General features: G+C 46.5%; 1 protein-coding gene and 1 long non-coding RNA gene across 2 annotated transcripts in view; one reads left to right on the plus strand and one right to left on the minus strand.

Moving 5' to 3' along the window:
- LOC119437349 (adhesion G-protein coupled receptor G2) overlaps positions 1–13,774 on the minus strand; it is a 33,766-nt gene extending 19,992 nt beyond the window's left edge. The window contains exons 1-5 of the mRNA XM_037704392.2: positions 13,633–13,774; positions 10,536–10,627; positions 7,141–7,573; positions 1,577–1,732; positions 884–1,008 (exon numbers count right to left, since the gene is read on the minus strand). Of these exons, the coding sequence (XP_037560320.1) occupies positions 884–1,008; positions 1,577–1,732; positions 7,141–7,573; positions 10,536–10,627; positions 13,633–13,758 (932 nt within the window). The 5' untranslated portion in view covers positions 13,759–13,774. The remainder of the gene's footprint in view (positions 1–883; positions 1,009–1,576; positions 1,733–7,140; positions 7,574–10,535; positions 10,628–13,632) is intronic.
- On the plus strand, positions 13,672–25,794 carry LOC125942290 (uncharacterized). The gene is made up of 3 exons (XR_007464970.1): positions 13,672–13,782; positions 14,721–14,840; positions 25,738–25,794. It is a non-coding gene; the product is annotated as an uncharacterized LOC125942290 (long non-coding RNA).
- Positions 25,795–27,736: the final 1,942 nt, after the last annotated feature.

Consider the following 27,736-nt stretch of genomic DNA (forward strand, 5'->3'; position numbering starts at 1 on the left):
ACTTTGGTTGTGTACAGCTACATGGCATTTGCATATTTTTAACACCCTGTATACAGGGTGTTTAATATTTATATTTAACACCCTGTATACAAAGAAGGCACTAGCTCCATTAATTCAACGCCTCGCATCCTGCATTGCGTGGTTATAAGTTTTGATATGTAGTTGCAAGCATTGTACATAGTTTCATAGAGTAGTTCGCCGGCACTGATACTAAGAGTTCTCAAGACATGACTTACGCATGCCCTCTTTGCATGACAGAAGGCTTACGCTTGACAAACTTCTCAGATGTTGTGCACGGGCTGATTGACTGTTCTGAGTTACTAGCATCGTTGCAGTTTCGGGTTCCGTCACTGAAAACCAGCAGGTTTCGTCTATTTTGCTGCATCACACGGCTGCAGCAAGTGTACAATGCCAGTTCATCTGACATCGATACATTCAATTGAGTGTGTCTCTACAGATTGGCGCACAAAATTCTTGACGCACATACTTTCATCGGCTCAATTTCATTTCCTTACATAACACCGCTCTGTACATTTAATATATTACGTTTAAACTCTTGTAATGGACTAGTGTAATGTCGCAAAGGCACTTCAGATGTTGGTAGATAGTGGAATAAAAATAAAGAATTGTGTCCATCTCCTCTACAAACACAAATCGTTCAGGAGTAACTGAAGAAATGCGTTTTTACAGGCATATTACCAAAGATGTGCTACGTTTATAACTGCAGTTCATCATGAGAAGGACTTATAGCCACGGAAAAGAATAAATGCAGGTGGCACATCATAGCCTCCGGTACTCACAACGTTAAACCAGTATATATACTTTAGGTAGTTTAGGTTCTTTTAGGCACACTACCCAACGAGTTTCAGAACTTGCTACTTACTTGAACAAAATGTATGTGAGCACTACCAGGAACAGTCCTAAGCCTGACACGGGTACTCCGATTAAGGTCAAGTAGCTGAGAATAGCATCGTGCACATTTCTTCCATTCTTGCTTTTGTCGTATTTCTGCAAAAAACAGCAAATATCAGCAGGCTGCCTGATAAAGGATAACTACAGCTGTAATAGGGCAATACGTTCTTGGCAGACTTAGGCCGGGACAAAATAATGAAGCACGTTTTTGAGAAGCCGGTTGATATTTCAAAAGCTCAAGAGAGCTCCGCCGCTAAATAGATCGTATATTATTGAAAACATCGCTTCTACTTCAAAACAATTTTCGCAGCACCTACTAGGCGCTAATCGTGTAAAATTATTTTTGATAGGGCGCTTAAATATAATCGCTACTTCCTTTTGTGATATCAACGTTTTGTTATCCAGATATTAAAACAATTACACTATTGTGTTAGACGATGATTTTGGGACATAAGTGTTTATTTGAAGGCGTAGATCGGAGAGACAGTGAATTGTTGGAAGCGTCAGAAATCTCTGTGGAAATAATATCGTATTACTTGCGCTTTGAATTCATGGCCCTGATCTCAGCATTTTTACAAAAACGTTCAGTGGTTATTGTGAAGATATAAGCTACATACTAATAGTACTGAGAAAGCAGGACCACAACATTGTGGTTGCTACTCACAAATATCACGGCGAAGCTAGTCAAGTGTGTGCAATTGCACTGGTGGTATCCGTGCGCATTTCCGAGGTACTCGCATCCGTCTGCAGACCACGAACCAAGTCGCTCATTTTCATTCACATCCCAGAATACGCATTCAATTTCATCGGGAACGATGTCCTGAAGAAGAGAAATCCACGAGTTATGTTTACACAAAACTTCACTCTCTGGGGGTAATCGTGCAAAATAAAACATATCTTATAAAAAATTACACCATCTTCCCGTAGGGGAACCCTGAGTAGTATGCAAAGCAGCCATGGGGTCGACTCAAGGTAGTTTTATCAGCTGTATAAACTTGGACATGCAGCAGCACTAGCAACGCGCAGAGTAGCACTAGCAACGTCGGTGGCTGTTGCCGGTGCCTCTGGGGCGCCTACCGTCGCGCCTCTAACCTAAGCTGCTCCGCATTATCGCGCGCGGAGCCGCAGGTGATGCCATTCGTTGCGCAATCCGGAGAAGAGAGGAGTGTCGGAGAGGAGAGGAGATGAGACAAGGAGAGGAGAGGAGGGGGAGGAGGATGCGCATGAGCAGTAGGGGTGTGGACGCCGCACGGTGGAGGGAGGGAGGGACATAGCCCCGACCATAAGATGCTTCGCATCTAAAAAGAATGTGTGAAATGGTGTTCTAAAAAAACTATATTAAGGCGGAGACGCCAGTGACGCTTTTACTCATTGAACTCAATTATCGCTAACATTCGGTTGTGATTGAGCCAGCCAGAGTGTCCCGTCAGAGCAAAATGTGTTTGTGCAAGCAGTGCCCAGGAACTCAGTGCGCTTTAGGTAGCCCAGCACCCGATACACCGAGACCGATTAATGTTTCAAACGTGCATGATATCCCACGTATATATGTGACGGTGCACAGATGGTCCGTGCATGGAAGTTGAGGAAGATGAAGATTAAAGGCAGTGTTCGGACGACTATGTTGTTCTACGTCCGCAACCTCCTGCTCGCGTCACACTAGTCGACAAGATAAAGACCTTGCAGCCACCGCATCGCGCTCACATCATCATGCAAGTATTAAACACCACGCCGTGAACCCGAAGCGCAGAGATCTACCACCGACACCGACCAGCATCATGACCACACCATCGGAAGACTTGGACGTCCCCAAGTACACTGGATCAGCGGACGATGGGCCCGTTGAAGACTGGTTCCGCTTCTTCGAGCTCTACGCAACCACTGCATCATGGTTGGAATGGGAGATGGTCGCCAGCTTCGATGAATACCTGACCGGTGAGGCATTTCGCTTCTACCTGACCCACATATTTGAATATAAAGAATCATAGAAAGAAATCAAAGAAGAGATGATCAGTCGATTTAAAGTATACGCTGCAGACTACCTCATTATTTAACAGTTGGAGAAATCGCAACTGGGTCGCCGTAGTCATCAGCAGTCTCCACGTAGCTATCATCATCAGTGCCAACCAAAGCCACACATGACTCGATCATCGACAAGTTCCTCATGTAGTGATACTCCCGAAAAGACGACAGAAAATCGCAAGCCTATCATGATTTCACCACTCACAATGGACATAGTAAAGCCTCCGTTCGCTGAGCGATATCCAAGTCGCTTGGCTTCAAGACCAAACCTTCCACCAGGTTTCAGTGCCGTGCAGGAGTCGCGAATATGTGCGTCTTCATCATGCTATCGTACTCCTGCCATCGTGAATCCATCAGATGCGTTCACTACGTCTTATACGTGCGACCCGGCGTCTGGTTTCCAGTCCCGCCAGTCCTCTATGATGCTCATTCCACAGCCCGTGCTTCACAGAAGTGGTTCGTTCGCGCATGGCACATCGAATTTCCCAGAGCCAGACCAATCACTGGAAGTACGTAGTGCAGCCACCTCCACTGCGGCGTCGTCCAATAATCGCCCGCCTGGAATTTCAGGCTGCATGGACGCAATCAACAGAACGAGTCAAACTAAGCCATCTTATTTTCCACCAGGACAGCACAATCAAACCACCAACATCGTATGTTCACTTCGCGACATTTTACCTTCATCAGCAGCGGATGAGCAGCTTGCACACCGAATTCAAGCTACTTTGCATATTTCAATCCCTTCCGCGCACACTGAACCCCAGCAAAGTGCTGACATTGCAGAGGCATCGAGGGCACCTGATATTATACATTACCACCTAACAGAATGCCCCGCTCAGCACGACGGCACATGGATGGCAGCCTTAGAAGTGGCTTCTCAAGAACCTCACAGATTGACCTCGCCACCAGTTAAGCTACACGAACGCAAGCAGTCTGTCAGTTTCCTGCCGCTGGCGACACTAATTTGCCAAAGATATATCAGGCTTATTCCTGAATCAGTGCTACATCATCAGCTGTCGCAGCCACCTCTGAAAGATCGAAATCAGTCACACCAATATCAACCTCGACTGTCTCGACGACGACTTCGACACAGACAGCGACGGAGACCGGCACCGAAAGCAAAGTTGCAACAAGGAAAATGTCAGTGCGCAAGGCAACTAAACCCAAAGCAAACTCAACGATTAAGACGTTTTGCAAGAAAGAAACGTCGCCGAGTACACCTTCAGCGCAACCTATCAGGACTGCTCCCTCCCCGAAGATTCCTGCGACAACGCTGTGCACAACGACGAAAAGGACACGGGCGCTTTCCTGGGATACCGGACCAACAGAGATATCACCGCAACCACCCAGTCCACCGCACGTTCGATCAGGAGACACCGTGGCAGCGACAACTGAGTTCCCACGGCTGCCATGTGTCCAAACCGTTCCTCATTTGGGCATGCGCATATCGTCCGGAGCGCAATAGTCAGGCTCGTCCACCAGAGCTATGCTAGACGTCACCGGACAGATAAACTTTTCTGTGAAGTTGCCAAGGCTTACAGAGTCATCTTCAGACATTGGACTTACTGCGCATTTTTTGTCTTCGTTTATCAGCGTCCTCTTGCTTCCGCAGATGTTTGTTGCTCGCGCACTCTTGGGGGGAGGGGGAACGTGTGACGGTGCACAGATGGTCCGTGCATGGAAGCAGAGGAAGATGACGAATAAAGGCAGTGTTCGGACGACCATGTTGATCTACGTCCGCAACCTCCTGCTCGCGTCACATATATTCACTACAGTCGAGCATTACATCCGATGAATCTCTCTTGGGTTCAAGCAGTATGTACATAGTTTTACACTATTAATTATGTTAATTTGGCACGTTTTTCGATGTAGCAGGACGGTTTAGCACTGAAAGTAGTATCCGTTTGCTCTCACAAATAACCATGGCGCAGTGACTGCAACGCTCGAGTTCTGTGGGGATGATCGTTAGTTTTAACGCGGGTATAGCTGCTCAGTTCTATTTTCTTGCGGTAGGTACCGCCATGTCTCAATGAAAGCGCTGCGACAAATACGATCGGCCTGTTTCCTAGTCCCGAACTGTAAGATTGGCAGTAAGGTAAGTAGGTAACTTGTTGCAGACATTAACATTCAGAAGTTTTTGTTTTAAACTTATGCAGTGGTGATAGCGTGGCGGGCCTATACGAAAAAGAACTTTTTACCTTTAGAAAAGCGGTTATCCTCAATCAAAAAGTTTCTCGCTTGCATTCCTTTCCTTAGAACCGAGATATCAGCAATTTGATGACGCCATTCGACAGTACACAGAAACAATTTCTTTCAACTGTGAAGCACTAAAGCACTAAAGCACTTTAGGGGTCCGGAATGTCGGCGTCGGCGACCATCGTGATCACGCTCCAAAACAAGTGCTCAAAACAGTGTCAAAACAAGTACATAATTGATCAAAACCGGTTCAAGATAAGCTAACATGATTCAGAGTAATTTAAAGGACTGGGATATTCAAGCATTAAGCGTATTAATTAGCAGAAACTCGTTCGGATTTGTTTCAAAACACCAGACTGGTACCAGCGCAGCGCAAGAGAGGGCGCTACCATCACACAAGCGCTCGATTGCTCCTCCCTCCAATGCTACTCCAGCACCGGCGCATCACTGCTTCCCATTTCTCCAGGTTTCACGTTAGTGGAGCTGCATTAGTGCTGGATTTGAACTACACAAGCGCACGTTTATGGGTAGCGATAACTTATACGAATGCGAGGCTGCTGCGGCTCCTGGGCCCGGGTCCAACTCTTGCTGTGGCCCGTGGCGCCGTCGATGGGGTTGGCAACCGGTTTGTGGGAGGGGTGTGCCTGATGAGCTCGAAATTACGAGCGCGACGCCTAAAGCTCGCGCGGGGCGCGCCATCCGATGTGCTTGCCGCCAGGCGCGCACAGACGCCTCTTTTTTTCTCAGCAGTGAACTTCCCTAGTTAAGCGATAACAATTTGTCTGCACATCTAAGAAGCCACTTATTGGCACCTCGTTTCGGAAGGTTCTAAAAAACAATAGGGTAAGCAATAGGGTAAGCAAATAAAAACAATGTTTAAATACTGTGAGCGCTTTTGAATTCTAGCTTTTGTTCTCGTGACGATCCAAGAGCGTGAGAAACACCACACAGATTGCAATTTGCTCATCAGCACACAGCAGAGAAAAACACGCCTAACATTTCCATGGCGAATAGCTAGTAACCCCCTACTGACTTAAACAATGCCATCAAGACAACAGTGCCATTACATTCATGCCAGATGATTCCCTAGTGTTGTCTATTTCGAAAGGATAACCGGAGAAGAGTTAGACGCTAGGAAAGGGCTTTTATTGGTCGCTAAGTAAAGAAATCAGCAGTTTTTGGAAACAGCTTTCTAGTTTAACACATACTCCTTTAGTATAGTAGAATATCATGGATGCGCGCATCCGTGGACGACAGAATGATACAGTTTGTCTGAAGTTTTTTATTGAACTACGGGCGCACAAATGATTTAACAATAAGCTTCGGATTCAATCTGCGCGGAAAAATGCAAGTGCATGCTGTGTAAATAAAAACGGCTGAATATTAAAACATGGCCTCTACAATAAGAGCGAACTAAATGTTTCGAAATGTTGGCCGACTGCAAATGGCAAGATTTCACGCCTGATTCCAAGTTCTTGGTGTGACGGTCTCATGAACTTGAAAAAGGGTACCAGTGGAAAACAACAGGGATTTTTCACTTCTAAAGACAAACTGTCATTAGTATTTCAAGACGCACTTGGCACACAAATATCTCGGGAGTGATTTGAAGTGTTTCTCCCGCATAGAAGCTGATCGTTTTGGAGTTTTCATCGTTGGACGGACCTCTTGCTATTTTGAAAAGACATATTCTGACATTGACAACATGCAGAAGACATTGTTATTAGGATATGAGCTTTGCGAGAGACGTTTCTTCTTACTTTCTTTTCGTAAGCTTGAAAATTGTCGCTTTGTTTTCGAACTATAGCAACACCAAAACATGAGTCGTTTTATAATATTACTTCTATGATTGTCTGTAAGTATATCGTCCCCCTTGATATTTATCTATTTCGAACGTATGTGTATCCACTGAGCATATCTATAATCATGAATACACGCCTAGTGGTGCCCAATCTACGCCAGAGAGTATAGGCTACTTTTATAATGTGGAATGGGAAGCACTAAAAGAACACTTACACATGTCTGCCGAAAGTAGAAGCTGAATCTGGCATCCTTGCTGGTCGAATTTGCCGCGCCGTCATCCAAGTCGTGTTTCACCAGGAGTACGGAGGTGCACACTTCGTATGCTGAGCCCGCATTCCCGTCGTTTATTTCGACCTCAGATTCGTTGTCACTTCGATGCATCTCCTGGAACAGTGCGCTGCTTTGCATCAAGCCAATGGCAAGGCGCGGCATGGAAGCATTGTCTTCGGAGAGCATGAAAGCCGCGTCTGTGCCACTGGTCAGGTTTTCCGGGTCGCTGAAGTTGTACGTCGAATTGTCTCGCAGGTGAATGGCGATGCCTCGAGCAGCTTCTGCGCTACCCACCTTACCCAGCGCCACAGAGCCGCTGATGATAAAAGTGACCTTGGAGAGCGCTGCAGAGGCGTCCTCTACGGCTGTGAGGATTCTGCGTTAAGCCAGCGATGAACGAGAAGCGCCCGATGAGAACGTTGTCTACTGTTATTGAGTGAGGAAGCAAGGTTATGGTAATAGTACACTTGCGTCTTATGAGCTAGAATTGTTCGCATTACGTAGCACAAAATGAGTGCTGAGTAAACTAAATTACTTTCATTGCTAGCCATCCATTGTTATTGAATGATTTTGAAGCCTATTTTTCGTGTACCTTTATCTTGAGGAGCTGATATAATAAAAACTGGATTACGCATCACGCACTAAATATATGGTTCAAGCATAAACCGACAAGCTCTAAAAAATTATCAAATAAAGGGTATCTCGTGCACTTATTCAATACTGAGAAAAGAAACATTCTCATAAAACAAAGACCTGATGTCATTGGGTTTAGTTGTGGTGTTTTATTCTCTCTGCTTCCAACTTTATTTTTCTCTTTTTCACTTACCAGGGCAATGTTGTATAAACCAGATATTACCATCTTAATAACTCCGCTGACTTCTCCTTTCTTTCACTGTAAGAATTTCTTGCTATTTCTATCAGCAAATCTTTTAGGATAAAGAAAATGCAAGTTTCAAAAAGCAACGAGAAAATGAGGGGTAAGTAATGAAACAACATTGCTTCGTTCTCGTATTCCTTCCCACAGCTTGATACCTCCTGGTTTCACGGAGTCTCATATCTGAGAGATATGAATGATTCTTTTTCATCTACGCAGTGCGGCTTCTTTGCCCTAATTTTACGTTTCACTCAAGTATCAAACTGAAAAAGTTGCCCACGTGAGCTACATATACATTCAAGCACATGTACAACGCATATATAGTCTCCTTGAACAAATGCGGAAGAAGTTTTAACATTCGTTGCCTTAAAATAAACAAAAAAGTTTAGTTACTGCTCAGAGCATACATCTGATTTAAGCCCCAAGTTCGTGCAATAATGAAAATTAGACGATAAACATTTTGAACGTCTGCGGCTGTATGAAAACGTGATATAATGTAATGGGAGCTATTGAAATTATTCTGTATCATGAATAGCATGACGCGCATGCCTCATTCATAGCTCCTTGAAATTTTAGGCATGTCTTTATCTATGTGTGGGTGTTCTTTTAGTCTGTGTGTGTGCTATATCTGAGAGATATGGTATGTGCGTGTGCGTGCGTGCTTGTGTGTGCGTGTATGTGCATGTATGTGTGAGTGTGTGTGTGTGTGTGTGTGCGTGCGTGCGTGTTATCTAAAGGTTCCTCTCAATAAAGGGTTTTGCTTTTTAACTCAGTAAAACACTGTGGTATACCTGAGGACATGCTTTTAGTTTATTTACCCGTTTCTCAGGATGACTCAATTCTTATAATAGAGAGAGCGCAATGATACATCGTTTTTATTATATAGTTATCTGTTTTTAGTTGCAAGAGATTGAGAAAAGTTCGCCTTCAGCATTAGTACGATTCGACATATCTGGTAGAATACCTCAATAGGCGGACATTACACTCAAGGCGCAATGTTCAGTAAAATTAATAAGGAACTTTCACTAATCAACATTTCTGTTTATTTACTTTAGGAAGCATGTTCAATTTACGATATTGAAGCGTACGAGTAGTGAAGTCATTTCTGGTTAGCAAAAATCTAAGGGATAGCATCCTGTTGTGCAGAGCGGCGCGATGCGTGTGACAATACGTGAATACCGCGAAACAGACGTCGATGTTGGTGACTCCCATAAAAGAAACCGAGCTGCGGACGGAATGTTGTGGTCGTCACTGGTCGCAGCTTGCTTCGGCGTGGTGTACCTGGAAGCGCGCCCTCGAACTCACGTAGCAGTGTTGGCCGGCACGTCTCCGTCAGCGCCTCGTACCTCGGAGGGTGTCAACAACTGCGGAGGACACGTGCAACGGCGGAAGCAATCGTTTACTCAACATGCGGCGGGACCCCGATTTAGGACTTCGACTGCACGCCACGGACTGCGACTCGGGTGAGCGACATGGCCCGACGACTACGGTGGTCCTACATCGCGACGGCTGCAGGCGTTTCTGTGCCATGCCTTGACAGTGGGATGGTGGTAACCCTTGCTGGAGACAGCCGTGGATGTACGGGAGAGGAATCCCTTGCAGCGGGGTTTTTAAGCAGACCTGAGAGGAGGGACTGGGGAGGTGGATTTCGGAATGCGCCGAGTGCGCATCCTACAATAAACGAACCGCATTTACTACAGTCTGAGTCTCGGCCACGGCGGCCGCATTTCGATGGCGGCGAAATGCGAAAACACCCGTGTACTTAGATTTAGTGCACGTTAAAGAACCCCAGGTGGTCCAAATTTCCGGAGTCCCCCACTACGTCGTGCCTCATAATCAGATCGTGGTTTTGGCTCGTAAAACCCCATAATTTTTTTTTACAGCCTGAGTCTCCTCTCATCAGCGACACTCACAAGAGCCGGCTTTCAGAGTCGCCGTCAGCACGGGAGAAAGGGGCTCGCTAACATCGCTATATTACCTGCTAGGCCAATGCATTTGTAGCAGATTTTTGTGACGTATATTTCGAAACAAAAGCCAAAAGCAGTCCCGCAATTTTTTTTCAGTATAATCGTTTTCAGTATTATGCGGATTCGTTCCTGTAACGTAGCATATGCCCTACAGTGAATGTAAAGTTCATTACCTTCTCTTTTCTTTGGAAACATGAGCATTGTGATTGAAGACGCTTGCATTTCTTTCTTCTTCTGGAAATTGGCGTGACAATTCGGAAGAACAAGTTTTAACATTGGCGATTTTTTTAAACACTCTGCTGAAATAAACAAATAGAAACATGTGGTGTATGCGCAATCTCGTGCAACGCCGATCATCTTCAAGTGGTGAAGAACAGTTTGAGGTAGGCTTCGGCCGTTTTGTATGGACAATTAGGATTCGCATGAAAGCAGATCAGTGAAGATCCACTTAACCATTTCATCAACCGACTTCACGGCGTGCTCCTGGCGTCCCGTACCTGTTTGTGGAGTTGCCAGAACGAGACTGCTGAAGTGCCTGGCTGTCTGCCTTCAATACGTGGTCGATTGTTGATGCAATGTCCGTTGCTGTCTGAAAAATAAACACCCAGGACAGTAATAGACCTCTAAAAAAACACAGGTATAATTTTGAGCGGCAAAAAAAATGGAGCGAAAGGTGCCTTCTAAACCAGGTTTTTAATTTCGAGCATTAAGATATCTCTCCTAAAACACTCGTTTGCAGGTACTTCGCCAACATGGTGGTTCAGCTATTGGAACATACGGTGATATGAAAACAATAACACAAAAAGCTCTCTACTTTAACTATGTGGGACAAAACAGTGCTCCCTCCTCTTATCCCAAAACAACGTAAAACATATACGCTTCCACACGTAATAAAATTTAACGTGGAAAATTTTATTATGTAGTAGCACAACAACCTTCAACCCTCTTCTACCTTTCTTTGTCGCCACCCGCGCGGAATGCCCCAGAACATGTCCGGCAGAGGGAGGTAAGAGCACAACAAAAAGTAACATTGTAAATGGCCATAAACTCGTAACGCGTTCTTCCAAAACGATAATATTTGATTTTATATGCATTATCCTCGGGCCCCACACCATCCCGTGTTAATTGCGACAGCAATTATATGGACACTCCAAGCGCATTTCTGCCGTCGTCGTCGCCGTGATGTTCGCCGTCGCCGTGATCAGCGATTAATCTGGCGCCCGCAATAGAAGGAAGCTGAAAGGAAACGCCCAGTCATCCGTTGCGCGAAAGGCCGGGGGGGGGGGGGACTGAAGAGGGCGGCGGCGTTGTTCTCCGACAGCAACGGCCTATTTCGCGACCGCGTGCATGGGAAACCGAGCATCGCGGTTCAATCTCGCGCGCACAGGGAGGGAAGCGGGAAGGCAGCGCGGGAAGGCAGGGGGGGGGGGCGCTCTACTCGAGCACCAACTGTGTACTTTGCACGGCCGCGCGTGGTCGCGCGCGTCTAATCTTGAAAGCGGTGTGCAGGCGGCTTATACCATTGTGCGTGCGGTGTTCTCGTCGCTCAGTTTGCGCTGAAGCGATACACAGCACGGAGGTCACTTCGCTCGCTGCTGCTGCTGCTGCTGCTGCCGTGCTTCCTTACGCCAGCGTTTTGACAGCGGATGTCCGCGGTCATCAAGTGTGATGTGTTCATGCAGGCCTGTGAGCGTTGACACAATGCTTGTTAATTTATTCAGTAAGCGAAAATTTCCAAGTTTATACGGCCGATGAAACTACTATCCTTACTTAGTATAGCTGTTTGCTAATTTGTTATTGCAATCGATGTGTTCCCTTTCGGGCGAAAGGGTGGCTTTTGACAGCGTAAGCTGTTATGAGCTCATTCCAATAGCCGTTTCGGTTCGCGATGGTGTGCGCCGCCGCCGGGTAATGTAAACGCTATCGCCGGAAATGCTAAAAAAAGTACCCGGTCCCTGGCGGGATCGAACCCCGGCCGGCTGCGCGGGAGTCGGATACTTTACCACTGAGTCACTCAAGCGCTTGCGATGATGCAGCGAAAAAATGCCCTGTAAACGCGTCCTAGTCAGGTGCGCAGGCGCAGACAACACGAGCCTCCGCCAGTATGGTGACGCTATCTAGTAAAGGCACCTGCAAACGCAGCGTGCGCAGGCACAGACGACGAGATGCGATTCAGACGAGGCGTGCAATCAACGCGATCTCAAGCCTCCTCCAGTATGCTGGCGCTATCTAGTTAAGGTGCCTGCAAACGCAGTGTGCGCAGGCGCAGACGACGAGATGCGATTGAGACGAGGCGCGCAATCAACGCGATCCTGATGTGAGATGTGGGCCACGTATTCTGGATACCTCTTCGGTACACGTTATGGCGTCTCCTCGCAAGGTACGAACCGCTGCTGAGGTAGCGAATCGTAGAGGTACGTGCGCCGTTACAACCAGGCATCATCGGGCTCAGCAGACTGCTGTGCAGAGAGCATTACAAGCCCCAGCTCGCCGTCGACGCCGGGCGGACAGTTCAGATCGTTCTCGTCAAAACGGGGCGAAGAGGCTTAGCCGCGAAGATCCTGTTGTGTGTGGTGCTGAAATTGGAGCTACACTTGAGCCGCTCCACCAGCTTACGCTGTGACTGTGCTGCGTGTGCCGCGCAGGCTTGTGACTTTTTGACCAAACTTTCACCAATCAAAATACATATAAACGACAAGAATACTCAATGCGCCTACATTCTCTATATCAAGAAGCACCTCGATTTTAGTAGAAATTATACTAATCCGTGACAATAGAGGTATGGCGGCCATTTAATATTGTCTACTCGAACCTTAGGCATAAAGTATGGGACTAGAATATTTGCGTGAACCTTGCGCAAGTGATGCACAAAACTTTGCAAAATAAACTGATGCAAAAAACATATATCTTTGAAAACATTTATAATAGGCTCTCGCAGACTGCTGGCGGGCAAGAGTACTTCTGGGCCGGCGGAGTCCAGTTCTACTAATACGTGTTCGCGGCGGCTCGAAAGAAGTATTGTAGGTGGATCACGCACTAGGTCTTCGTCACGTTGAAGGCTACCTCGCTAGTCATATGACAAGACAGTGGCAAGACATTCTGCACCGTCACAATAAAGGTTCTGGTGACACATGCAATCGCATGTCACCAAGTCAGTAGCGATATAATTACTTATATGGGATCTACGTTGCTTGCGAACGCTGCATAAGCCATAATATAGCAATAAACTGATACTTAAACATTATTAATAAGGAACCTTCGGCTCATCGGGTGCTAACACGGTCAGGGAGAAGTGGCCGTGATTCTCATCACATGACATAACCATCAATTTACCGGTCCATTTGATCATTATCAATCACAACAATGAGAGTAATTATTTCCAATCCAAACTATGAAATTAAGCTCATTTTTGTATCAAAAGCTAAGCGAAGAGGGGCCAGGCCCACCCTTGAATTTTCCAGCACGCGGCGCATCATTAGCCACAAAAATGACGGTGCGTTAAAACCCCTCCCGAGTGCAGTCTACCTAAGCTATCGCGTTTAGTACAAAGAAAGACGTCCACTCAGCAGGGCAGACTGGACCTGAGTTACCTACTTCGACTTCGATGGCGCCAGCGGAGACAATGTTCTCGAGAGTCGTGGCCACGTACAGCACGTCCTGGGCGCCCAGGCTTTCGCTGTCAGCAGTGAGCTCTTGGAGGCGTTCGGCACTGAGAACCATGGTTGCGTTTGTCACCACCTCCTGGTTTTGGAAAGAATACACGGGATCCCGTGTTTATAGAAAATGTCCTTCATTAAAACTTTCCTTAAGTCGGCAAATATCAAATATTGGTGTCATTGGTAAACGAGAGTTTGCTCAATGTTGCCGTAAATATAGGGTGCTACAGGGTCTCTCCATATTACTACGGATCCTTGTGAGCATAGTGAACGTTATATCGTCCCATAGTTTCCGTATTAATCAATAAACATGGCGCATGCGTTAAATACTTCTGCTCCGCCATGGGAGTCTTGTTCCCAACTTTGTTTTCATATTGTGATTTTATTGGTGCGTGTGAACAGGTGCGCGCACGCGTGTGTGGTATTTGTGTGCGCGGGAGGGGAATAGAAAAGTTGGCTTCGCCACCATTCGCTTAGCAAACTGCCTAGCTGGATAGGTGAGATAACACTTAGTAAAAGGTTCCGTTTTATCTAAAAAAAATCATCCTCCTTCAATTTTGTTTTTCCAGAACGCTTGGAACAAATTCATGCCTTAAAACTGGCAACAAAGGTTCCTTGATCGTAATACCCCAAGAAAATTTCAGCTCCCATACCTACTGTCAGACTGTGTGGTGGCTGTATGATAACAGGTGTCACTTTCATAACTCTCATTTTAGTGATGACAGTTATCGCAATGTAACAGAAATAAGTTATAATACAGAAAAAAACTCCACATGTAATAAATAAAATGCATGAGGGCATGGTCATTGATTAATTATGGGGTAGCTGAGACTGGCTGGAAACTGTACGTGTGAAGCAGTCTAATCGCTTGAATCAAACCGAATAAACTAGCAATTTTCTGTATGTGGCTACCAAATTGGTTGCCAGAGAAGAGTGCTTGCGCGTTGAAATATTTCACAGAATGGCTGGATTAGTGAAAAACAAAACAAAGCATTCCAGCTAAGGAGTGTGGAGACCACTTGCCAGAGAGAGGTTCCGAAGGTGTAAGGTTTTCTCAGACGCAAGACGCTCGCACGTTCCTTGCACGTTCGCCCAGTAGGCCCCCGTTGTGAAGTTGCCTTCGCAGCGCCGCACTGCAGGTTGACCGTCTCCTGTAAATAGAGATGAACGAGAACCTTTATAAGCGCTCCTTTGAGAAATTATACTAATAAATAATTGCCTTACATTGAAGTTCAACTTCATGGAGCATTCGAAACAAAACACGAGTCAGTCCGTGGGAGTCCGGTGAAAATAACGAAAAAAGGTGGGTAAAGCAAGGTCAGAATGAAGTTCCCTTCAACCTAAAAGTGTGCCAAACCTTCTTATGACCAGTGAATAATCCTTTTCAACTACGGATTTTGCTTAAAACAGTGCTGGCAGCGATGTACAGTCGTGAGCAAAAGTATACCGACCACAGGGTCGCCGGAAAAATGGAATTTCTTCGTAATTAACAAGCATAAACTGGAATTAATGAGTACACTGAAAAGTTCGCAATGCCAAGTTTAGACTGCAGTGCTCAATTTCAAGTTACGTTCATAGGCAGAGGAGAAAATTGGCTTTTTCGCGCAACCCCTGGTCCGTATACTTTTGCTCACGACTGTACGTTTTCGCACAAATATTATTACGATACCGTCGACAGATGCTCAAGACACTCGCTCGCGCTAACAGCGCCTGACTTCATCGTCTTTCTCGTGGCAACTCGTCTATATTTCAAAGAGCATTTGTACTGTGTTTTGTGCCCAATATAAGGGGTAGTGCAGTTCAATATGAATATAGTAGAGATATTTTATAAAATTGTTTACAAGTTTCCTATATTTTACAACACCTTGATGTTGTTTCCCAGTATTCAAACAAGCAACTGAAAGTAGTTTCGTACTCGTCAAATTTTAAGCTTGCGAGAAAAAAAAATGAATTTGATAAATTTCCAAGTGGAGCAATGTGTTCAGCCCTAAATTGCACGTTGCGGTGGTCCAAACAAAAGTATGCAACGTGATCCATTTGGTAGAGGAACACTGCAACATTTCATTCAGAAAATTTAATCGGATGTTTTTTTTATGTTTTAAGCGAGAAAAAAAAGTTTTTTGAACTTGAGTGCCCACCACCGTCTGTCGCCGGACGTTGCCGCACACTACGTCTCCACTGCGCTACACGCATTCGTTTGTCCACAGTTTAAACAGCACTGCTGCTGATCTATTGCGTGATGGTACAGGAGTGCTCTGTGTGTGCCAGGCTTTTAGTACGGCACCTAAATGTGTAGGTGCTTATCCACTTGAAACTATTGTGCTGGCGAGTATGAAATCAGTCCAGCGCGAACATTACAGAGTGGTTGCATTTATAACAGGTACTAGACTGCATTGGACTTCGTGGTGCAACTCCGTGAGGACGAAAGTAAACAACGCTTGCCTTTCTTCTCAGACATTTTATTTGGTCCCGTGCGTGTGTGCGTCTGCCGGCCCTTTTACGAGAAACGTGACCAGGCTCTATGGTGCGAAACCAAACACGTGTGTTCCTCCTCCCTGCCATTAGCTGCGTTCCCGCGCCTGTCCGTGATCGTTGTTCTTGACTTGCCTTGCTGGGTCACATTGCAGGCTGGGGTAGGAAGGTGACTGCGAAGATCCATGTGACACCATACGCGCCGCTTGGCTACTCTGTTCTGTGGTTCCCTACCTCTCTCTCTCTTCTCTGTTCTTTCTTACGTGTGCGTCTGATTTGCTTGTAGTTGTTTAGGCGCATCGCCGTCCGTGCCCTGCTAGAGGTCATGTTCGACCGTGTCCGACGGTGCGGTATGCCACGAGCGATCCATTGTGAATTCATTAACGCCTTTCCTATTCTCGTCGAGTGCACCATAGCAAGGTCTAACCGTTAGGGAGTGGACTGGGAGAGACGGCCCACCAACCGCGTCTGCAGGAAACACAGTACGACGTTGTCCTATGTATGCAGGTCATTCTGCCGGTCCGGTGTCTGGTAATAATTTTAATTTAATTATGGGGTTTTACGTGCCAAAACAACGATCTGATTATGAGGCACGCCGTAGTGGGGACTCCGGGAATTTGGACCACCTGGGGTTCCTTAACATGCACCTAAATCTAAGTACACAGGTGTTTTCCCATTTCGCCCCATCGAAATGCGGCCGCCATTCGATCCCGCGACCTCGTGCTCAGCAGCCCAACACCATAGCCACTGAGCAACAACGGCGGGTGGTGTCTGGTAATAGATTCGAGCAAAGAGGAAATACGTCAACGCTGTTACCTTAGTCCAAACGTTTTCAGGGGTGGAATTCACGAAGCGAACTTACGATCAAATTTTGGCATAAGAAAAACCTTACGAGAACAGCGTACTCACAAAGCAAAAACTGTTCGTAAGATCAGCAAGCTTGCGATGCCCGCCGCTGCCAGGACGAGCGCTGTAGTTGAAAAAAAAAGGCACAGGCCTGCGCGGCACGCGCAGCACAGTCACAGCGTAAGCTGGTGGAGCGGCTCAAGAGTAGCTCCAATTTGGGCACCACGCACAAGAGGGTCTTCGCAGCAGTCTATTCGCCTCGTTTTGACAAGAATGATCTGAACTGTCTGCCCGGCGTCGACGGCTAGCTGAGGCTTGTAATGCTCTCTGCACAGCAGTATGCTGAGCCAGATGAAGCCTTACAACTGTAACTTACATGTCGGGCGCGCCGCGTTTGCAGGCACCTTAACTAGATGGCGCCACCACACTGGCGGAGGCTCGGCACCTCGGGAGCACGCTGATTGCGTGCCTCGTCTCAATCGCATATCGTCGTCTGCGCCTGCAGACGCTGCGTTTGCAGGTATCTTACCTAGATGACGCCACCATACTGGCGGAGGCTGGAGTCGTCTCCCCCTGCGTGTTTTAATTAAGGGTATTATTAGCGGCCCGATAGCAAGCGCTTGCGTGCCTCAGTGGTAGATTATCCGGCTCCCACGCAGCAGGCGCGGGCTCGATCCCGGCGGGAATCGGGTACTTGTTTCGCATTTGCGGCGATAGCGGTTACGCGGCGGGAGCCGCCGGCGGCGGCATATTACAAACATATTACGGCATATTACAATCAGCCCATAACAGCTTACACTTTAAAAGCATGTATGTAATCGCAGCACAGGTTCGAACTTCAGTACTTCCGGCAATTGTTGGCGTAAGTAGATTCACAAAACCTAAACAGCCGTTGCAGTTGCCGACTTAAGAAAAAAATTTTACGATAGGGGGTAGCAGTCTTACTAACATAATTGTGTTTATCTACGCCGCTCGAGCTGGCGCGGGTAAGCACTGGAATGCGCTGTTGCGGCCGATTGGCCAGAAGCCACAATTGCTAACAGAGTTTGGCTGGTGCTTATATATTTATGGCACGCTGTGATTTGTCATCTCAAATCGCACTGAGCTGTTTACGGGCATAATTATTTTGGGCGTGCGCTGCTGTGGAAGGCAGTAACATTAATGCTCTGCTGCGAACTTCTGCCTAATGCCTGATAGGCTGTTTCTTTATGCGCGCAATAGCTTGACTTTTCACACTGGTCGTGACACTCCATTGGCTCTTAGCAAATAGAAGTGCAGTGTCCATCAAAACCGTCAAGTTTGTCACTGATGTGTTTTGAGCACTTTTGTCGGCTTTTTTTTAGTTTTTTTCATTTTATTTCTAGTTCGAGCTTTCTCTGTCTCATAGGGCTGCAGATGATTATTTTTCCTAACGCTTTTTAGGCTATAGTTTTCCATGCGGAATGGAACAACGAAAAACCAACCAAACGTTTCTAATTATCTAAAGTTGTTGCTGCAGCACACTTCGCTGTCGTATTCCGTGCTGTTAGCACGAGCCTTCTATTGTATAGCTCTTTGTTTCAATTCAGCACTACGTTCAAGCGGCGTAGTGTCTGTGCCCACGCTTTTCCTCATCCTGTGGCCTACGGTGTGAGCCAACGTATATATATGACATACATTCATGATATGATTTGAAGTGGGTCGTGAGTACGATGACATACGAAACAAACGCTTAACCTTGCACTCGGCCTTGCAACGCTTGAAACAGCGAAGCTGGGCGATCGTAGCCCAGCATTTTCCGGAAGTGCGCGCGATCTTTTCATCTTATTAGTCATGATGATGATCATTTATTTTTGCGCGTCTCGGACTTACGGCCGTCACTGAGCGTTGCATAGCGCAGCTTGCAATACCGACACCGCGTTGCAATGCCGAGAACGCGTTCCAGCAGACCCGCTCCGTGAATGCGTCTCTCTCTCTCTCCCTCTCATAACGCGCAAAACCTCTTCACCACGAAGAGCACGAGCGCGTGCGAAGGCGCCAGCTGTGGACGAAGACGACGACGCTCGAACACAATCATATTCTTGGCCAATCCCCCATAGTGGGTAGAAGGCACTCTTGAAGGCAGGCAAGCAAGCAAGCATCATATGTTTCCCATAAATGCATGCTCTTCATGCAAGCGTGGCTGTATGGCCTAGTGGTTGCGACACTCGCCTTGAGACCGGAAATTCGCAGCTTCGAATCCTGCCTCGGCAAGAAATTTTATTTCTTGATAGTTTCTTGATACGAACCACAAATTACGGCTGGCTTAAACACGTTCGCTGTTAAAAAGAAATGGCGTATAAAATCACACACATACCACCATTGTGATGCTGTGAAATAATATACATCTTACGAACGCCGCGAATAATTGTCCATGCATCCGAACACACGCACACACATACACACATTTATATTTATAACCACAATGACGTGTATCACTGGTGGCACTTCGTTCTTGGTAAAAACGAGCGCAGCATAACGCTCATAAAGACGCCACTACGTTTTTGTTTTGCATGCACAAAGCCAGGCAACAGCCCATGGTAATTACAGACGAGAGAAAAAAAGTGACAGCAGACGACAGCCATCGTCGTCCTATGATTGACCAGAGATGCTTATTCTAAACCCCGGACTTACATCAGTCCTGGGCAAAATGACGACATGACACTAACATCTTTCAGTAGCTTCGCGCGATGTTCTTTCTATAGTTTCATCTTCTCACTTAAGAGACCCTTCATAGGCGTTTGTGAATTCAGCCCAAGAATTTTCTTCCAGCCGGCGACCGTCCTACGATGCTCCGCGCCTGCTGCGCAGTAGCGAGGTGAACATAAAGGCAGAAAAAAACGGCCACTGTCGCCTGGTATCGGGACGTGAACAATCTGAAGCGTACAAGACGCTAAACGCGGTCACTCAAACGCGACGTATCAGCAAGATAAGTAGTTACGTCGCTAGAATTACGCTGTCTTTTGCACTCTGCCGGTGGCGCAAAGTTAGATTACTTGATTCAGTGCATTTTGACCAAGCTACGACATTTGTGTGCAATTAGCGGTGGAAGTGTATATCGTATGGATTGTACTGAGAGACTGAACGAACGTCACATCAAGGCCCTGGTGCTTGCAGCATTCGGCTTACAACTACAACATTCTTTAATTTATGTGTTACTTCCATATTTAAGTTCAGCCACAGCGCAAGTATCCGCAACTCTTCGGGTTCCTACTCTTCCTCAGTAATAGTTCCAACTTGTCATGTTTTAGTTATCCCCAAGAAAAGTGGTAAAATACTTATCGAGAAAGCGGTCAGGCAGGGAGACACAATCTCTCCGATGATATTCACTGCATGCTTAGAATAAAATATATTCCAAGCTATTAGACTGAGAAGCGTTAGGAGTGATGATCAACGGTGAATACCTGAACAACCTTCAGGTTGCCGATAACAATGGCCTGTTCAGCAACGCTGGGGACATATTGCAACGATTGAGGACATTTACCCAGAAAGTGCAAGAATATGTTCAAGATCATAATGCAGAGAACAAAGATAATGCTGAAATTAAGAGGCAAAGTTGGAGCTGGGCAGGCCGCGTAATTCGTAGGGCAAATATACGGTGGTGCATTAGAAATGCAGAGTGGGTGCTAGGGGAAAGGAACCGCTGTCAAGGATGCCGCAAAACTAGATGGGCTAATGAAATCAGGACATTTCCGTGCATAACTTGGAATCAGCTAGCGTAGGTCAGGGGTACTTAGAGATCGCTGAGAGAAGAGGCCTTCGTCCTGCAGTGGACATAAAAAGAGGCTAATGAAGTTTTACAACAAGCAAAATTTCACCGGAATTTTAACGGACTGTTGCTCTTGAGCCGCAGTCCGCTTCATACGGCGAGGCCGCATTCGCATGTTTACAGAACGGCGTCAGAATCCGCTTGGACACCGAACACCGCAACCTTGGCTTCGTATTATATGTGCAGTGACTGCACCGAACGTGCATCAATGTCGCAAAATCGAGGATTTGAACAGATTTGACTCAAAACCAGTTAGAATCTTCAATCCTTATGTGCTTCGTGTATAGTGCTGTACAGTATTCTGACATACACTTGAGTGTGTCTTCTATGAGGCTCATAAATTTATGGAAATGTTGGTGCTGATCATGGTGGTGATGTTAGCTGATTAGCCTTGACTTCTATGTTAAACTTGGGCTATGACAGACAGCGCAGTTAAGGGCTCCAGGCCCTGACGTCACCAACCTATGATTTATTACTCCTCTCCAAAATTGATGTGTAATCGCCTTTAAATTGAGCATTTCGCCTGTGTCAAAATGCAGCCACCTGAACCTGCAATATATACTCTTGACCTTGTGCTAGGCATCATCCTGTTTTAGCAGCTGAGCAGAAGCACAGAAGAAGTGATGGACAGTGATACTATGTAAAGTGTGATAGGCAGCGAAATGTGCACGCTTGGGTGTTACGTCGTGAAGTTTTCTTTCATAATTTGGGACTATCGATAGCCACGGATTCTTCCTGCATTTCTTTTTTAGGGCTGCAGCTCGCTGTTCCCTCGAAATGGATCCTATGCCAAGGAAGCATCCGTTTCATCGTCGGTAGGTGCTCGACGACATCGTCGACCAGACCCTGAGACAGCTATAGAACCGGCTGCCGAGGGAGGCGATATTGAGCCTATGCGCGGCATTAGAACCGCACCTACAACCGTGTGCAGCGCGATCACATACCGTACCGATGAACGTACGGGCGCTGAGCCCTTTTATTTGAGCCCATATCAATCACAGATTATGCAGCTGTTTTTTTACTTGGCGTAATTACTACCGAAATAAAGACATTTATTTGCTTTGTAATATGGTGCGAGTGGTGGTGGTGATGTTGCTACAGGCGGGGTTAGCCTGCCAGACCTGGCCGGCAATTGTTCCGACTCAGTCCTGTCTCTCGCAGAAATGCGAGAAGAATGCGTAACGTTTTCACTGTAATTCTTTTGACTGATGTGCCATGAGCGGGCGAGCGCGGTTGAGACTGTGGGCGCTGTAGCTGACGCCCGGAAAAGGAAGCTTTTGAATAATGGTGTGCAGTGATTTGCCATAAGAATATAGCCTCAACTACAGATGCATAATGTGCCATCAATCTATCAGTTGACAGTACTTCATTCATTTCTGGTCGTTTAATCCAAGCTTTGATTCCTCCTTGCTCTCATAAGACGCCATAAGTTTAATGTGCTGCCACTTCGGTTGCACCCTTATCTTAGCGTGGAAACTTTTTTGCTAATAAATTGCGCACGAACAGCGCAGCTTAGTGATTTACACCCCTGTATCTTACCGCGTGATAGCTGACATAGCTTGCTGTCCCCTGTATTATTACGCCTCCCCAGCTTTTGTATTTTGGCTGTTCTTCTCTCGAATAACGTAATAAACGAAGTATATAGACCTCGAGCCTCAGCAAACACTCAAACATTTTTAAAGGTTGCCTCGGGCAGATAGCACGATTCTAGTTCATCAGCTCGTCTACTCGAAGAGGCGGACATTACTTGCACCAAAAATTGAAATGCATAATCGATTAATTAACAAAAAATAACTCATTAGGTTATTGGCCCATATCGCAATTTACAAATTCTAGCCCTGAAGTTCGCAAGGCGGATCCACTTGGAACGAATCCGCCTTTTGCATGTCCTGAGTGCGCATGCGCTGTACCCTAGCGGCGAGCGCCGAAAACGTTTTGTACGGCGTCGGTGGTTCGTGCAGCTGACGACGCGCGCGTATGCAGCATAGTCGTCGAGGGCACGAACTTTATTCTCGGCGCTCTGCCCGACGACGACGCGATATTTGCGCTGCTTTTCGGTAGAAACTTCAGCTGTTCACAGCGATATTCGGTTAACGTCCGGTATATCACAATATATACCGACACGACACCGATATCGGTCAGAAGTCGACCTCACGCCAGCGCCAACGCTCGGCCGGCTGTAGTTGTGATACTGTGCCAGTGGGCGACCTATATTGTCATACGAAGAAGTTGTCATACGAAGAAGTATAACGAAGAAGCGACCAACGACAGCGAGTGATCGTAGTGTGATAAGCTTTCGTGCCGACGACGCCTACAACACCAGAGTGCTGATCGCCGTGCGAGAGGCCGCCGAGTGAGAACATAGCACCGACAACGTGAATGTATTTATTGACGCTCAAATTGAGTCGAAACGTGCTTCCGACGCTGATATGCACGAGTTCCAGCCCTTTACAGCCCTCCAAATCAAGTTTGGGGCAGTGTCGATTTCGTTCAAACAGCTTCATTAGGCCTAACACAGGCTACGAGTTCGTCCGCTACCGGCGGACCTGAAATATAGGATAAGCAAGTACGATGAAGGAAACTGTTTATATAGTTCGGTACTGACCTTACCGACTTGAAGTAAACCACTCTTAGCATAGTCCGATGCACACACACAGAGTGGGAAGCGGCGACACGGCGCAGTGCTAATACCGCGCTACAGGCACCGTTCTTGAACGAAGGCTGTTGGTCGCAGTCGCTGGCGCTTCCATGAACGAAGTGCAACTACGGATAGTGTATTTTTATGCTATACCAGATTTAGTAGTTACCGAAAACACAGTTTGCCTCCTATGCTAAATAGGCAACAAGTGATGGCCCTTTCTATACTGCATTGTAAGCAACAACACCGCTCGTTGGCACGCGACTACGGCGGGTATCGGCATTTTCGCGTGCCAGTGCGGCTAACTGGTCGTTGTCGCCGTTTTCGATGTGCCCGGGACGTTAATGCCTTCTCGTCTCAGTGTGATCGCTTCTGATATGTGCATGACAAGTGCTCATATATGCTTTGAACATTTCCTCGTTATTTCGTGTGAGCGGTGCACGGTTTCTACTGAACTTGAAGCGAACAGCGAGCGGTGGCCGTACGCGTGCCGATGTAAACAAATGCGCCGTTCTTGCGTTGCATAAATGCTCTGGGCGCTGTGTCGCCCCTTCAAAGAGCTATGGCCACTGTGGTCAAGACTAAGCTATAAAAGCAGTTTTTATCATCCTATTAGCGTACGTTCAGTGTAGCTCTAACAGTGGCAAATGCATGAACTCGGCTGCTATATACGATACGGCTAACCTCCACTGAGCGGAATTGACCCCAGCCTAAACTTGATGTGGGCGGCTGGCGAGTGCTGCACGTTCATGCATTTCTACTTCCGAAGCATGTTTGGACTTATATTCGGTACAAATAAACATGAATAGCAGGAATACAAGTGTAGGCGCTGTGTCGATCGCGTTACGGTGCGATGTATTCGTTCAGAGGCACATCGCACGGTGACTGATTTTGTCGGCGTAGCTGCACGAAATCCCGTCATCATAAATCGACGACTTGCGGTAGTAAGCCGCACCAGAGTCATTTCCGGCCTAGGCGTCCTTTCCAACAAGTGGCCACTCACACAAAACGAATATTACAACGACTGACAAATGCACAAACCCATTTCAGCTCGCTTCTTGCAGCGTGCCTATGCGTCCCGCGGGGCCCCGACGCCATACATATTGTTTCTCGCGGAGTCCGCTAAGGTGGTGCCACAGCGCAATGCAAAAGGTGGATTCTCAGGACTACACCAGTTTCGAGCTATTAATTCTCGAACTTTGCGGAGAAATGCCTTGGCGCTCCACTAACTTTTGTGCTTGAATGCATAGAACGATGTTTTGTAACGTAACTGGAACGCTAATGCATTTATTCGCAAAGTTCAAGAATTAATTCATTTGTCTTAGTGCACGAACTACGCCACGACTTTAGTCAGCAAGGCGGCTGCGAAGTGACAAGTGGGATCACACACGCATTATAAACACCTTTAGTAAGCCTGAACCATGGAGCAGCCGTGGCTTCAAGGAAGCATGTTCGTCTTGCACCCCTCAAACCCGGGTTAAATTCCCACCCAGACCGAAATGTCCAAAATTTTCTTATCAAAGCCACTAATTTACTTTGTTGACACGAACCTCCCTGAGAAATGTGATGTCAATCTGCGCACTTTTTGCATGAGCTCACAGTTTCACAAAGGTCACCGTCAAGGGCCCACGCCAACATAGACACCTAAAACTTTCGCCTTAATAAATTAACAAAAGAAGGCATTCGATGGTTTAACCAGGTTCTTCTTTGGCCGACTATGACGTCGTAACGCTAAGCGTGAACCCGAGAGTTAACCTAGATACGCCAATGAAACTGGACGCGTGCGCGGCGTACGCAGCAGCCGCCGGGAGTGGCAGGCTAAGTTCTAGTTTGACCATGGCTGAGCTTGAAGGTCAGATTTATTGTACCAGGCGTTTTCTGGGTTTGTACTTGGAGTAGTAGAGCTATCGCACTAAAAGGTAATACTTAGGGTAGAGGACCCGCGACGCGTATCTAACGTAACTTTGTTGTCAACGCATCCGGCTGCAAACCTCATGCACGTGCAATGTCTCTACTGATACAGAAACTTTTCCACTAATGTCACCTGTTCAAAAGCCTATCACTTCCGCTGCAAACGCACCGCAATAGCTAAGTTTAAGGCGGAAGGAGAGGAAACCGTCGATGCCGCTGCAGAGTAGGAAACAAGAGTTTAAAATGAATTTATGGGCGTGTCGACAGGTGTAAAGCAATAGTTTTCAACCTTGACGACAGAGTCTCTAGGTGTTCTGCGCGGCGTACTTGTACATACATTAAGCGTAAGAATATTTATACACCATTTAAGAACACGAGAACGTCACTAGCTCACCCTGAATGCATGTCTCCTGTGGTATGGCTACTCCTCCAGTAGGAGTTGCTGGCCACGTCAACTCCTTTTGGAGACCGGTGTCATGCATGGTTGTGTCCTCGAAGCACATCTCTGTCAGAAGCCAGAGAGCAAGATTGAAGTACACTTTGACGCAACTGTCACAGATCTTTGTGTATAGGGTTTTTGATTTTCACTGATTTCATGATTCTCAGAGCCATAAGAAGCACGCCGATTTTTCTAAAGAAACATCCCGCGTTTAAGAAATGTATGTCCTACATTTTTCTGAGGCGTCCCTGAACGATTGCCCGTGAACATTTGATAGCCTGTAAAAAAGTGGCATGCAACCCAAAATCATTCTTCTCCGTTCTGCATCATTTACTTTTTTTCCTTTGTTTTCCTTTTTGAAAGAAATCTGCAGGAGATCGGCTGTGTTGTAAAAAAATATTGAAGTAGGCTGTGCTATAGCATACTAATTTTTTAAAATTGTAGGATAATTTACGTTTATTTTTATAGCAGTGGTGCACCTCTTATTAAGTAGTACGATGGAGAATTTTACATTGATAAAGCTAAGGGACCATGGCCGGGATAATGCAACAATTCTATTCCAATGACAGGGCTTTTTTGCGCTTCGTGAGTGGTGAGAATGGCGCTCCGCCCACGTTACCAACGGGATACGTCGACCGTAAACGGTGGATAAGAGTGTCATAGTACAAACGGGAGGAATCGCTACAGAATACACGCCCTAGTGTTTTTACTGTGTAGAAATTTGGACATTAAAGCCGGCTCACAACACTAGAATTTCACAGTGGCGTTGGCTGTTGATATTCAAGAGCGTCCAAGCAATTAAGAAATCTAGTTGATGCGCCCCTACCACTTCGTCCCAAATAAGTTCTCCAGAGAAACATACGAAGCCAAATAATTCTTTTTCGTATGGCTGCTAAAATAAAGGAGAGGAAAAGACGGAAAAAAAGTACATTTATGCATTTACTCTGCATGCAGCAACATTACAACTGCAGCTCACCTGTGCTCCTGATACTCATTGTGTTGGGAAGGACTGGCGGAGTCGTATTCAGCTGGGAAGTGCTGTTCGTTATGGTAGATTTCAGAACATCAATGATGCGCACTTCTTCATCCTGGCTTGTCATCCTTCGCAGCCGTCGCCTCCGGTTCAAGCACACCAGAAACCTCACGACGTCGGCGGCAGCTCTGGCGAACACAGATAAAAAACTGAATAGTGTAATTTCATTTTGCGTAATATTGCCGAAGAAGTCTCCTGTTCACCGCACGGCATCTCGTGTCACGTCGATCTCCGCATATCCAGAGAGGGAGATATAATGGGAATGGATGAGCAGGAAGGTGGAACAGATCCGCGAAAGGTTTGCTACCATACACTGTAGCAGAAAAGGGATAAATGAATAAGCAAATAAAAACTTCACGCACATATACCGCCCACAACGCGGTCACCGAGGTCAGCCGTCTTCTGCAGCAACGCCCCGCCTTGCTTTCCGTAATATAGCGACACATGTGGCCACGGTCCACGTACATTTGTCCCCGAGAATTTTCTTGGCTGAAGATGTTGCGATGTGTCCCAAAGTGGAGCGCTTAACGTCGTGGTGAAGACATGCATACTTAGAAGGTTCTCCACAGACTCCTCACACTTTTAAGTGCTGAATAAAGGTGAGCCAGCCACTCCAATCAACAACAAGTAATTCCTCACGAACCCTTTTTTCTGTATACTTATAGAGATGGAACTGGTTATATTTTCCTTGGCTAATCTTGCGGTGTGCTGTCAATCGAAAAGGAATAGAAACCCTTCTACGAAGTACTCTTAACGGAAAGCCGAAGTCATACGTGTAGTGGGGATGAAGCAACGCACGCAGCTGTGGGACACTGTCTTGGCTAGAGGTGCGAGCGCAGATCGCGAGCTGTTGACGCCGGCTAATTAATTAATAATTTAATTATGGGGTTTTACGTGCCAAAACCAGTTCTGATTA

Source organism: Dermacentor silvarum, chromosome 1 (assembly GCF_013339745.2).
Source record: "Dermacentor silvarum isolate Dsil-2018 chromosome 1, BIME_Dsil_1.4, whole genome shotgun sequence".
NCBI lineage: Eukaryota > Metazoa > Arthropoda > Arachnida > Ixodida > Ixodidae > Dermacentor > Dermacentor silvarum.